This window comes from Ammospiza caudacuta, chromosome 23, assembly GCF_027887145.1.
Source record: "Ammospiza caudacuta isolate bAmmCau1 chromosome 23, bAmmCau1.pri, whole genome shotgun sequence".
In the NCBI taxonomy this organism is placed as follows: Eukaryota; Metazoa; Chordata; class Aves; order Passeriformes; family Passerellidae; genus Ammospiza; species Ammospiza caudacuta.
In genome coordinates this window covers 6,380,714-6,394,258 of record NC_080615.1, presented here as the reverse complement: position 1 = coordinate 6,394,258, position 13,545 = coordinate 6,380,714, and the positions used below count along the sequence as shown (strand labels likewise).

The 13,545-nt window shown below is 46.7% G+C and overlaps 1 protein-coding gene across 1 annotated transcript in view; it reads left to right on the top strand.

Annotated features, from left to right (window-relative positions):
- Nucleotides 1–13,545, top strand: part of SORL1 (sortilin related receptor 1) — a 48,087-nt gene that overhangs the window by 23,188 nt on the left and 11,354 nt on the right. Inside the window, exons 26-40 of the mRNA XM_058819035.1 lie at nt 1,014–1,121; nt 1,647–1,778; nt 2,167–2,298; nt 3,300–3,434; nt 3,689–3,844; nt 4,703–4,852; nt 5,838–5,966; nt 7,379–7,505; nt 8,036–8,205; nt 9,509–9,621; nt 9,925–10,029; nt 11,119–11,191; nt 12,255–12,337; nt 12,587–12,683; nt 13,247–13,431. Coding sequence (XP_058675018.1) covers nt 1,014–1,121; nt 1,647–1,778; nt 2,167–2,298; nt 3,300–3,434; nt 3,689–3,844; nt 4,703–4,852; nt 5,838–5,966; nt 7,379–7,505; nt 8,036–8,205; nt 9,509–9,621; nt 9,925–10,029; nt 11,119–11,191; nt 12,255–12,337; nt 12,587–12,683; nt 13,247–13,431 — 1,895 coding nt within the window. The remainder of the gene's footprint in view (nt 1–1,013; nt 1,122–1,646; nt 1,779–2,166; nt 2,299–3,299; nt 3,435–3,688; nt 3,845–4,702; nt 4,853–5,837; nt 5,967–7,378; nt 7,506–8,035; nt 8,206–9,508; nt 9,622–9,924; nt 10,030–11,118; nt 11,192–12,254; nt 12,338–12,586; nt 12,684–13,246; nt 13,432–13,545) is intronic.

Genomic DNA, 13,545 nt, shown 5'->3' with positions numbered 1-13,545 from the left:
TGTGTGTGTGGGGGGGCCTCTGCATGGATGGGAGGGATTTCTGCACTCCCACTGAGATAAAACAGCGGCAAATTTAGGGGGAGAGCACCACACCCCTCCAAAAGCAGTCACAGTGCAGAGAAAACCTATTGTAAATCAAAGGGGAGAGAATGATGAGGAGGACTCTATGGGTATCAGAAGGCTAATTAATTACTTTATCATACTATACATACCAAGGGATGTGTATAGTATGATGAAATAATTAACATTTTATTTATATAATTTGTATAATATCATAATTATTTATATAATTTATCTAAAATACTTTGTTTATATAATAGTGTAATTCTTTTATTTATATATTATTTTATTTAGATAACTTATCTAAATTATTTTTATTTACTTAATACAATAATTCTCTTATTTATATTTTTATTTATATAGCTTATCTAAATTATTTTTATTTATGCAATATCAATTCTCTTATATAATTCATATAAACTAGTCTATTTACATAATATCATAATTATTTTGTTTATAAAATTTATTTATATAATTTATACAAATCATTTAATGTATATAATAATTAATTTTTATTGCATTTTGTTTATGTAATTTATATTCTTTTATATAATATTATAATTCTTCTATTCCTAGAATATTTTTATTTAGATAATTTATATAGATTATTTTATTTATAGGACATCATCATTCTTTTATTTATATAATATTTTATTTATATAATTTCTATAAATGAATACTATCACACACACTTCTTGGCCCTGATAGGCCAAAGGAGCAAAACATCCTCACTTTGGGTAAGCAATCTCCATACTGCATTCTAATTTAGCACAACACAGGCACAGCAAGCAAGATAAGAATTGTATTTCTCTTCTTCTCTGCTTGTCTCACAACTTCTTTCTGTTCAGAAGGCATCTGAATACCACAGACACCCTGGCTTTTTTTTCGCTAATTAAAACAACCATAACAAAACCCAAAAAAACGCACAACGTCCACCCAATTCTGCCTTTCAGAGAAGAAGTGCAACGGCTTCCAGTGCCCCAATGGCACCTGCATCCCCACCAGCAAACACTGCGATGGCATCAGCGACTGCTCCGACGCCTCGGACGAGCAGCACTGTGGTGGGTACCAGGCTCAGGGAAAACCCAGGTTTTGCTTTCAAAAAATAATTTTTGAAAAGGTTTCAAAAAGCTAGGGGTTTGTCTTATTTTATCCAGAAAATCTAAAATATGTAGTTTAAGCATATTAGGTACTGTCTGAACCGCCTTTCTGCTGGTAAAAAAGCAAAGCTGCATTTATTTTTCTGCTCTGCCCAAGCCAGGAATGGCAGTAAAGGCACTTCACTGCACTGGGAGTAAAGCCCTGGGAGATAATGGGCCCACTGTGAAATCAGCAGGTCAGCAAAAGGCACAGCCTGGGGGACACTGCCAGGGAGGCACCAAACCCCTCCTGGTGCCTGTGCCCACCCTGAGGGCTGATCTGGTGAGGATCAGGGACACAGCTCAGACCATTTGTGTCGGGAACTCTCTGTAAATCCCCAAAACCCTCCCTGAGCTGCGCTCAGACCCGCACAGCCCCTGGTGGGTGACACTGCAAGGACAGCAGAGGTGCCAGCCCCGTCCCCCTGTCCTGCCCCGTCCCCGCAGAGCCCCTGTGCACCCGCTACATGGATTTTGTGTGCAAGAACCGGCAGCAGTGCCTGTTCCACTCCATGGTGTGCGACGGCGTCGTCCAGTGCCGCGACGGCTCCGACGAGGACGCCGCCTACGCTGGCTGCTGTGAGTGTCACCAGTGTCACACTTCTGCCAAGGGAGGGTGGGCACAGCATGGGAACAGAGCCCTGGGGAGAGCCAGGGTACCAGGGATGCCAGCTGTGGGTGCTGTGTCACCAATGTCACAAATGCCCAGGGGAGGGTGGGCACAGCATGGAAACAGAGCTGTGGGTGGGCTACCAGGGATGCTAGCTATGCTGGGTGCTGTGAGTGTCACAAATGCCCAGGGGAGGGTGGGCACAGCATGGGAACAGAGCCCTGGGGAGAGCCAGGGTACCAGGGATGCCAGCTCTCCTAAGAGATGGCTCTAGAGCTGCTTAGAAATCCAGGCTTGCTCCTTCCTGCTCAAGCTTTCCTGAAGCTCCTGATCTTTACACCCAACCTCTCCCTGCAGCCCAGGATCCCGAGTTCCACCGGACCTGTGACCAGTTCAGCTTCCAGTGCCAGAACGGGGTGTGCATCAGCCTGGTGTGGAAGTGTGACGGGATGGATGACTGTGGTGACTACTCTGACGAGGCAAACTGTGGTGAGCAGCACCCCCAGAGCCTTCTGCCACTGCAGCTCCAGCTTCCTTTGGATTCCAGGAGCATGGAGCAGTGTCTTCCTCATGTTCTCACTCGTGTGTGTGTGAGTGTAGCGCATCACAGCCTGTCCTACCTGCAGATCGGTGTAGTTTCCCTCCTGCTGCAGGCAGGTGAAGTGAAGCCTGCAGAAAACCTGGCACATCTTGTGCTTGACTGACTCCTCTGTGACCATATTTACTGCGCAGCCTGCCAGCCCTGAGCAGACAGGCAGTTTGCAGCCAAACCCAATATTTACCACTGTTCCCTGGGTGGCTGTAGGAGCTGTACCCAGCCAGGCGAGGCAGCTGCAGCCTCATTTCAGAGCTGCAGGGTTTGCTCCTCCATTTCTGCCATGCTCTGGTGGATCCTGCTCTGGTTCTGAGATCAGGATGGTGTCTTGTGACCGTGTTCACAAGGGTCTGAGGATGCGGGAAGAGATGAGAGTGTTGACTCCATGTTCAGAAGGCTTGATTTATTATTTTATTATATATATTGCATTAAAACGATACTAAAAGAATAGAAGAAAAAGTTTCACCAGAAGGCTAGTTAAGCTAAGAATAGAAAGGAATGAATAACAAAGGTCTGTGGCTCGGACAGAGAGTCTGAGCCAACTGGGATGTGATTGGCCATTAATTAGAAACAACCACATGAGACCAATCATAGATGCACCTGTTGCATTCCACAGAAGCAGATAATCATTGTTTACATTTTGTTTCTGAGGCCTCTCAGCTTCTCAGGAGGAAAAAATCCTAAGGAAAGGACTTTTTACAGAAGTTGTCTGTGACAGTGTCTGGCCACAAAGAACACAGACAAAACAGTGATAGTGACAGAGTGAGGGCTGGGAGTAATGGGAGTGCTGGGGATGATGAGGAAGGAACGTGCTTGTGCTGCTCAGGTGATGCTCCCACCTCTGAGCTGTGCTGAGGTGCCCCTGTGGCTCACAGGACTCTCCTCTCCTCACCAGAGAACCCGACAGAAGCCCCGAACTGCTCCCGGTATTACCAGTTCCAGTGTGGGAATGGGCACTGCATCCCCAACCGCTGGAAGTGCGACCAGGAGAACGACTGCGGGGACTGGTCTGATGAGAGGGACTGCGAGGGTAAGGACACACTGACACGGACATGACAGGGACTAGGACCTGCTGAAGGATCACTCTGCCTCCCCACAGCCCCCAAAATGCCCCCTGAGGGCACTTCCATGCCCCTTTTACTCTGTATTCTTGGATATCCTGAACACCGAAACCATGCAGGTGAAAACACTGGGTTTGTGATGCCTCACCTCCTTCCCCCTCAGCCAGCAGGGAGCTTACACAGGAGCAGGAGCTCAGCTCAGCTGTCCCTGGTGTATTTTTAGGCTCTCCAGTTCATCCCATTACCACGCTGATCCCCCCGACGTGCCTGCCCAACCATTTCCGCTGCAACAGCGGCGCCTGCATCATGAACGGCTGGGTGTGTGACGGCTACAAGGACTGCTCCGATGGCTCTGATGAAGAGGCCTGTCCCACCCCAAGTAAGCCCTCCTCTCCCTCACCCCTTCCCTTCTCCCAGATCACATCAGTTTCGTCATGTTGAGATATTTGAGGTCAATTAAGGCGTCGTTGATAATTTTCAGGATTTGGTGGTTTTTACGAAGATTGAGGGCCATTGGTTGTTTCTGTATGTGGATATGAGGATGATGAGGATGGATAGGGTGAGTGATCCTAGGTAGGCTTTGATTAGGCTGGAATGGAGGGTTTATTTGTGGTGTGAAATGTCCCCTGGCTCTGGGGTCACCCTCCAGCAGTGCCACCAGCTGAGACAGTGCTCCAGAGCAGCACATTCCTGTGGTGGTGGTCACAGGGGTCCCAGGAAGAGATGAGGATTTAACTCCATGTTTCTGAAGGCTAATTTATTATTTTGTGATATATATTATATTAAAACTATACTAAAAGAATAGAAGAAAGAATTTCATCAGAGAATGGAATGATAACAAAATCTTGTGACTGACCAGACAGTCCAAGACAGCTGACTGTGATTGGCCATTAATTAGAAACAACCCCATGAGACCAATCCCAGATGCACCTGTTGCATTCCACAGCAGCAGATAACCATTGTTTACATTTTGTTCCTGAGGCCTCCCAGCTTCTCAGGAGGAAAAAATCCTAAGGAAAGGATTTTTCAGAAAATATCATGGCTACACATTCCCTGCAGAGCCGAGGCTTTTCCAGCCCTCTGCAGTCAGCAGAGAGGATGGCCAAGGCGTCATCCCCATCCACCTGCTGATGGAAGGAGGTTGCCATCTAGTGGAGTCGGGGCTTGGGGACAGCGCTGCTCGCTCCTGGTGGCGGTGCCAGCCCTGGAGCTCTCCTGTCTCTGTCTCTGTGTGCAGGACCCAACGCGACAGCCACGTCCCCCGCGCTGCCGGGGCGCTGCAGCCGCTTCGAGTTCGAGTGCCAGCAGCTGCACAAGTGCATCCCCAACTGGAAGCGGTGTGATGGAGTCAGGGACTGCCAGGACGGCACCGACGAGAGGAACTGCCGTGAGTGCGGGCAGGGACCGGGGCACGCCTGCAGCTTTCCCCTGGAGAGATCCCTGTGTGTCCTGGAGGGCTCAAACCCCTGCCAGGGGGCTCAGAGACCCTGGCACAGAGCCCCAGACCCCTGTGCCTTTCATTGAGCCCTTGGAAAAAAACAATTACCAACCTTATATGAAGAATTACAAGCCATGGCAGTTTAAGTAGAATAATAGTGAATTTATCACAGGGTGAAAAAATAGATTTTTGGGGTTTTTAGAATGGGGGTTCAGGGGGTAATACGCAGGGATCTGGGTGTGTCCAGCCTTTCTTCTTCTTCTTGGCCTCCATCTTCTGCTGTGGTGGTGGCACTTTTGGATTGGTTTAGAGTAGAAGCTCACTGTCTAACATAGGTGATAGGTATTGGGAAGTTATGGTAAATATTGTACAGGTAGTTTTTGGGTATAAAAAGATAACACTGCCTCTGAGGTAGGCAGAGTGCCTCTGACTGTCCTGCTGAGTGGACCTCAGCTGGAAAGGAGAAAAAATCTTATAGATAAGAAACAATAAACAACCTTGAGAATGAGAGCTAAAGAACTCTGACTCTTTTGAATGCTGAGCTGAGAAAAGAGACTTTCTAAAATATCTCAGAGTCTGACCAGCTAGAGAACCTGAGACTAGTGAGGACAGGGAAGCCTCTAAGGAAAAAAATCCTCTACAGAAAACAGAAATCCTTTACAGAAAAAAAAAAAAAAAAATTTAAAAAAAAAAAAAAAAGGATAAAAAGTCCAAGGGGTGCTATTCCCATTAGTCCAGTTGTTGTTTTTCATGGGATGAGCTCCAGGTTCCTCTGAAGGTGCAGCCAGCAGGAGACACCCCAGAGTGTGCCACACTCCAGAGTGTGCCACACCGGCCTGAGCTCCATCCCTGACATGCAGCCACCTGCAAACATTCCAGTGCTGCCGAGGGAACTTCCCTGCCTCCAGTCCTGACCTGTTGTGCCTCTTTTCAGCCACTCCAAGCAGCCTGTCCTGCCCCAATGGCTTCAGGTGTGAGGATGGGGAGGCCTGCATCCTGCTGCCGGAGCGCTGTGATGGGTACCTGGACTGCTCAGACAGCAGCGATGAGAGGAACTGCACAGGTGAGCAGCATCCCCTGTCCCATGCCTCACTCCCTGCTCCCTGTCAGCACACAGATGTGCTCTCCTGGATGTGTGGTATTTCCCTCACAACGTCCTTCATTTATCTGCCTCTGTTGTCCAAGCATTTATCACCAGCCGGGACAAACTTCCCAGCAGCTTCTGCACTGACAATTTGTCTTCCAGCAGCCTCAGAGACAGGAAAAAAAATAAAATCATTTTAGGATGGATAGGAGCAAAACTGGCAATTTTACACAGCCCACGGGTGAAATGAGTCTCCTGCTCTGCCCTGCTTTGCAAGGTGACCCTGGGGATGTGGCACATGCCCTGCTGCCATCCCTTGGTGTTCCTGTGGTGGCAGAGGGACAGAGCCCACCCTGATAGCAGGGATTGATCACTGCCTCCAGCCAGCCATGAGCTTCAGCAGCTCCCCCACAGAACTGCTGGGGGGGCTGGCCATCAATCAGGTTTAGTTCTTTAATTAAATATTGATTGGGAGAGGCTGGCAGGGTCAGGGGAGGGGGAAGGAGCTGCTGAGGTGCACAACTCAGCTGCTACACCAAGGGAAAACCAAACCATTCCTTTTCCCTTGGAAAAATTGCCTTGCCATGCTGTCCATGGCCCCATGTGCTTGCTGGATTTAATTCCAGCTGTTTGGGGAAAGCAAAACAGCAGCAATTTGCCCCTGCTCTGCTTGGTTTCTGTTCAGCACCAAAGCTGAGCATCCCAGCAGAGCCAAACCACAACAGTGGGATTTGGGCTCCAGAGACAGAGGGATTTGGGCACACAAAGAGAGAGCAGGGAGTGACCTGGTGGGAGCAGGACATGGATTTGGGACATTTCAGATCAGCACCTCCCTCCTGGGCTGGGTTCCATGGTGATTTTATCCCCCAAATGCCTCTGAGAAGGTCAGGCAGTGATTCAGCCACAGAGTTTGTGTCCAGGCAAGCCCCAAACCTGAATTACCAGCCTTTGCCTGGTCCTGCTGCTGAGCACAAGATGTGATGAGGGAAAACACACAAAGAAAGGGCCTGGATGGTGACAGGGACAGCACAGACTGATCACTGCAGGAGAAGGGTGGCAGCGAGCAGTTTGCACTCACACAATCCCAAAATTCCTAATTATTTCATCAGCAGCCACACTTTCTTTCCTTAGGGGAAAGGGGATGCTTGCCTGATGCAGCATAAAGGTATTTTGGGTAGAACTCAGAGCACCAGGGATAAATCCCTGCTCTGATCTGCCCTCTGTGAGCCCAGGATAAATCACACATCTCATTTAAAGGGTGCAGACACCCCTTCAGTCAGTGCTGTCCCTGCCTTCCCTGTTGTTGGTGTCACAAACAAAGCTCCTGTTTCTCTCCTGGGCACAGGGTTTGTTTCCCTGTAGTTAATCCCCTTTTCCCATTCTCTGCTCAGATGACACAATCGTGTACAAGGTGCAGAACCTGCAGTGGACAGCTGATTTCTCTGGGGTTGTCACCCTGACGTGGGCTCGGCCAAAAAGGATGTCCTCAGCCTCCTGTGTCTACAACATCTACTACAGGTACCTCATCCCTCCCTGCTGCTGTGGCAGGTAAAGAGGACAAGCATGAGCACAGGTGTGCCTGTATTTACTGCAGAAAACTGCACAGAATCAGGCCTGAAACTTTGAGAGCTCCTTAATCAAGTTCTGCTTGGAAAATGTAATATTTGGTAGCAAAAGAGGCACAAAATAGGTGCACCCAGAAGGAATTGTGACAAATTGCATTGGTTTTCTCCTTGACCATGTACTCAGGCAGTAAAGTTGTTATATTCATTGTTTTTTCCACTTGGGCCTTGTCTTTGTGGGACCATTAACAGCAAGAACAAAGGTAATAAATTTGAGCACAAGAGTTACAGAAAAGCTCAGGGGCTTATAAGTCACCAAGGCGAGGTTAGTTCAGACTTTCCAGCAGCATCTTTTCAAATTGCAGTTGTGGCACTACCAAAACGAGCAGCAACCTTTTGAAATGGTTCCATTTTTGGGATAAGTACATATGTTCCATGGTAAAAAAAAGCCCATCCTGATGGGAGATGTGTGGCTCTGTCCCTCAGGATGGTCGGGGAGAGCATCTGGAAGGTCCTGGAGACCCACAGCAACAAAACCAACGGCGTTCTCAAAGTCCTCAAGCCCGACTGCAGCTACCAGGTGAAGGTGCAGGTGCAGTGTCTGAGCAGGGTCTACAACACCAACGACTTCATCACGCTGAGGGCGCCCGAAGGACGTAAGCACAGCTGCTGCTGCCACCACTGCCTGCCACACTGGTGCTAAATTGTGTTGATTTGTGCTGCTTTGGGATGAATTGTATTTTTGTATTTGCAGGGAATGCCCCAGCCAAGGCAGGAATGATGCATCTGACTCCGTGTTCTCAGAATACTGTTATACTATAGCACTATTAATGTATTATATATATAACATATATATATGCAATACATTATATATAGATCATTATAATTATAATCAGTATAATTATTGCATATACTACAATATATTAGTTATGTTATATAATATATATAATATTAATATATTATACTATAATACTATTAATATATATAACATATATATACATTACATATCTTATTAATATAATTACTATATTTTACATATATTACAATATATTAATTACATTATATTATTCTTAATAATATATTATATGTACTATTAATATATTCCACTATAATACTATTATTACTATATTTATAATCCTATGTTATGTTCTCATAATATATCTCCATGTTCTCAGAATACTATATTATACTATAATACTATTAATATAGTATATATACAATAGATTATATATATTAATATAATATATAATTATATATTACAATATATATTATTTATTGTGTTATTATTAATATATTTTTATATACTTTATTAATATATATACCATAATACTATATTTATAATACTATATTATACTAAAAAATACTATACTATACTATAGAATACAGAAAATATACTGAATCCTGAAAAGATAATAATGAAAACTCGTGACTCTTTCCAGAGTCAAAAAACACCTTGGCCTTGATTGGCCAAAGAGTCAAAACTCAAACCAGAAATCCAATGAAACAATCTCCAAACACATTCCACACAAGCAAAACAGAGGAGAAGCAAATGAGATAAGAATTGTTTTCCTTTTCTCTGAGGCTTCTCAGCTTCCCAGGAGAGAAATTTTTTCAGGGAATGTGAATGCCATAGGGCTGAAAAGTAGAGATATCCCTGCTGTGAACAAGAAAGGTCTTTCCTTGGGCTTGGGAATTAATCACCGGATCCCCAGGCTGGAAGAGAGCTCCAAGATCATCAAATCCAACACCTCAACTAAACCCTGGCACCCAGTGCCACATCCAGGCTTTGTTAACACACCCAGGGATGGGGACTCCACCACCTCCCTGGGCAGAACGTTCCAGAACTAGAATTTTGCTGGACTGGGAGAAAGGGCCATCCAGCCCTTTGCCCTGATTTTCAGGGAGATGCTGCTTTTCCACCACTCTGACTGTCACTAATATTTCTCTTTCTCTCACCAGTGCCAGATGCTCCTCTGAACCTGCAGCTGTCCCTGAAGAGAGAAGCTGAGGGTGTGGTGCTGGGCTGGTGGAGTCCCCCCGTGAACGCCCACGGCCTCATCCGGGAATTCATCGTGAGTCCTGCTGGCCCTGGGGACATGGGGACACCAGCACACAGCCAGCTGCACAGGGGTGGGCCTGGAATGGGATATTTTGTGGAGGAAATCTGCTGGGAACTTCAAGCATGTTGGGAGAAGAAATGCTGTGGGCAGCACCACAGCCCTGGAGTTCTTAATTTCTCTCTTTCTTAGATGTCGTGTTTCTTTCTGCTGGCATTTTATCTCAGAGGGATAAACAGGTCTGGGATAGAGACAAACAGGTCTCTCTGCTGACCTGTGCTATTTTTGAGCCCTCATGCCTTGTTTTGGTGCTCCTAGGTGGAATACAGCAGCAGTGGATCCAAGGAGTGGTCATCCCTCAGAACCACCAAGAACTACACGGAGATCAAGAACTTGCAGGTCAACACTCTCTACACAGTCAGAGTGAGTATTTCCAAAGCTCCCTCTCAGAGGGAACATTTCCAGACCTCTCAGAGCATTTCCGAAGCTCTCAGAGTATTTCCAAAACTCTCTCTCAGAACATTTCCAAAGCTCCCTCTCATAGTATCTCCAAAACTCTTTCTCAGAGTATTTCTATAACTCTTTCTCAGAGTATTTCCAAAGCTCCCTCTCATAATGAGTATTTCCAAAGCTCCCTCTAAGTAAACTCTCATTCCTGAGTGGCCTAAGTCCTGCACAGCCAAAAACTTGCTAAAAAAATATTTTATTAAAAAAAAAAAAATCTTGTTAAAGCCCTGCCCTTTAATGCCAACCCACACCACCACTGCTAATGTTCCAAGCCCTTGATTTGCTCCTTTGTCCCACAAGGCCAGGCTGGATTACAAAATCCTCCCTGCTAATTGCCCATTCCAATGTCACTGCAGTTGCACTGGATGTGGGCCAGAGATAAATTGGGTCCTTGGTGTATCAGTGGGAAAAGAAGCAGATCTGCCTTTGGGGAATGTCTGCACAGGGGAGAGGCTGAGTAATTATAGACAGAAGTAATAAGGAAAGGAAATGAGAAGTCTGCACAGTGAGCCCTGGGAAATGAGTGCTTTGCCATTGTCCATCCTCCTGAGCTCTTGGGGAAGTTCACTGCGAGGGGGGATGAGTCCCCTCCTCCAAATCTGTTATTCTTTCCTCCCATGCTATTCCCTCCCAATATAACCCATCCCCAGATAAATCTTTGGAAGTATTTCAGGCCTTGCATGTTCTTCCCTGGCGTGGCCCTCACCCACTTTATGGCCCATGGAGTCCCCAGCTCCTTATCTCGATGGGCTCCTCAAAGATCCCATCAGAGAGCAGTTATCTGCAAAGAGGCTGCACCTCCCTCCTCTTAGATCCCTTTAATTGACTTTAAGCACTCGGCTTTATCTCTGCATTAAGCATTTTATTGCCGAGTAATTAAGCCATTGTTTGCTTCCAAGTCCCGTTCCCAGGAGCCCCGCCAGGTCTGTAACCTTGCTCTCACCTCCTCTCTCTGTTTGCACTGTGAAATGTTGCTCATGGTCCCTCTCCCTCTGGTTTCCAAAGGTTGCTGCAGTGACCAGCCGAGGGGTGGGAAACTGGAGTGAACCCAAGTCCATCACCACGGTCAAAGGCAAAGGTAAAAGTTGTTTGGGTGACCACAAGGCAGAGGAGCAGCATCCAGAGCCACCTCCCTGCCCTTTATTCTCCCTGCTGAGCCTTTCACAGCTTTGCTGTGTTGAAAATGACCTCTAAAAAGTGAATTTTTCTCTCATCCTGAGCTGCCTCAGAGTTCAGTGGCATCTCTGGAGGGGGTCACTGCCTCTTCCTTGCACAGGGGATGGATGTGATGCCCTGGAACTGAGCAGGAGCCTGTCCTCCCTCTCCCAAGCTGCAGACAGATTCCCTCAGACTTTTGTAGGCCAAATTCTGCCTCCAGATAGACAAGAAATTACCAACTCCATCACTCTCACTCTAAAAGGATGCTGGCTCATCCTTCTCCCTCTTAGGTCACAATTATTGTGGCTCCTCCTGCAGGTTCAGACCATAAAAACAACCACAGCTCCCAAGAACTATCACAACATCACAGCAGAGAAACTCAAACAGCACAGTAAATCATTTCCTTCCCAACCTGTTTTTGCTTTTTAAGAAAAGCCTTTTGAAGTCGTTTGTATTCATGCCAAGTTTTCCATCCAAACTTATGTCCCTGCATCAAAATTGTCAGCTAATTTGGCAGATGAAAGAAGGGAAAGAAAACACCAGGCTGCTCAAAGTGCAGGATCCAGATAATGTGAATTACCTGATGGTTAGAAAAACAGAGGTGGAAGGAACAGAAACAGCTCTGACTTCAGGTTTTGCAGGAGGGCTCAGCACCAACAGCTCCTGATGCTCCTCAGCAGCTCCTTGGAAGGGCAGGAGCTGTTTCCTGGGATAGGAGCTCACCCTGCTGAGTTCAGAGGGAAATCCCTTTGCCCAGACCCCTCCAGCTCCAGCCTGCACTGAGCAAGGCACAGATAAAGCAGCTTTTCAGTGCTGGAGTTAAAAATCAGTGTCTTTTCTGAGGGGGACTGGCTTAGGCAAGGTTGGGATGTCCTGTTCTGGGAGCTTTTAACACAAAAATCTGTATTTTATCTGTCCCCTTTCAAGAAATATTTTTATTTCTTTGTGCTGTGCTAACATGTCTTTTCTCTCTTTCCTCCCAGTCATTCCTCCCCCTGTCATCCACATTGAGAGCTACACTGAGGACTCCATAAGTTTCAGCCTAAAAATGACCACGAATATCAAGGTAGGAGTTTTTCCCCTTCCATCTGACCTGGGGAAATGGCGAATAGAGGCTGGGAGAATTTGTCACCCGCTGAAGCATTGCAATTACCAATTATTTCGTGCAAAATCATTTCTTCCTGCTCCCAGACTGCCCTGGGGCTCTTAATTGGGATGGAAAATACAATGCAAGGACTGTCAGGGGTCTGACAGTAGCCCTGGTTCCCTGTGTGCACCAGCTGAGCTGATGGCTCTGTGTCCTTGGCCTTGACAGGTCAGTGGCTACGTGGTCAACATCTACTGGACATTCGATAGCCACAGGCAGGAAAAAAGGACTCTGGTTATAGAAGGAGAAAAGTCCATCCAAAAAGGTAAATTCTGCTCAAAATAGAAAGCTTTGCTTTGGTCAACACTAAGCAGAAGGATTTGTGAGAGGTTATTGGATTATTTTATTTCTTTTTTGCTACTAGTAGTTCTCTTTAAGCAATCCTGTTTAAATCTGGACAGGACAAAGCAGCAAATTCTCTGTTCTGAGGACCTGGAGATTTCAAAGCAGATTTGGGATTTACCCCCAGTGCTGCACCAGTCCTTTCTCATCACATGGGGTTTTGTTTGTTGTTCTGTTTTTAATCTGCCAAACGGAGCAGAAACAGGACAAGGATTTCTTGGGCTTGCACACAGTAATGACATTTCTGGTTTGGGAAAATCTCAGTGTGGATTTGTGAAATCATCCAGGCACAGAAAAGCAAGGCTGGATTGGATTCCAGAGTCTCAGATGCTTTAGTATAAAGGAAATTACTGCAAAATCATGAAAGTACAGCCCAGGAGAGGCAGGCTCCTGCCTGTTTGTGATGCTGACCCTTCCCTCGTGCTCACACCCCGCTCTTGCTGTGCTTTGCCTCACCTAACAGTGCCTCTTTCTCTTCTTGCTCAGTGGCCAATCTGACAGCTCACACCCCCTATGAAATTTCTGCTTGGGCTAAGACAGAGCTGGGTGACAGCCCTCTGTCCTTTGTGCACGTGGTGACCGGTGGCACAAGGCCAGTGTCCCCCAGCCTCAAGGCCAAGGCCATCAACCAGACGGCCGTGGAATGCAGCTGGACTGGCCCCAGGAATGTGGTAAGGCACCAGCCCTTCCCTCAGAGCAGCTCACAACCCCCCTGAAACCAGGATAAATTGTTTGGGTTGAATTCCAAGGCCCTGAAAATTTTGGGGATGATGAGGGAAGGAACC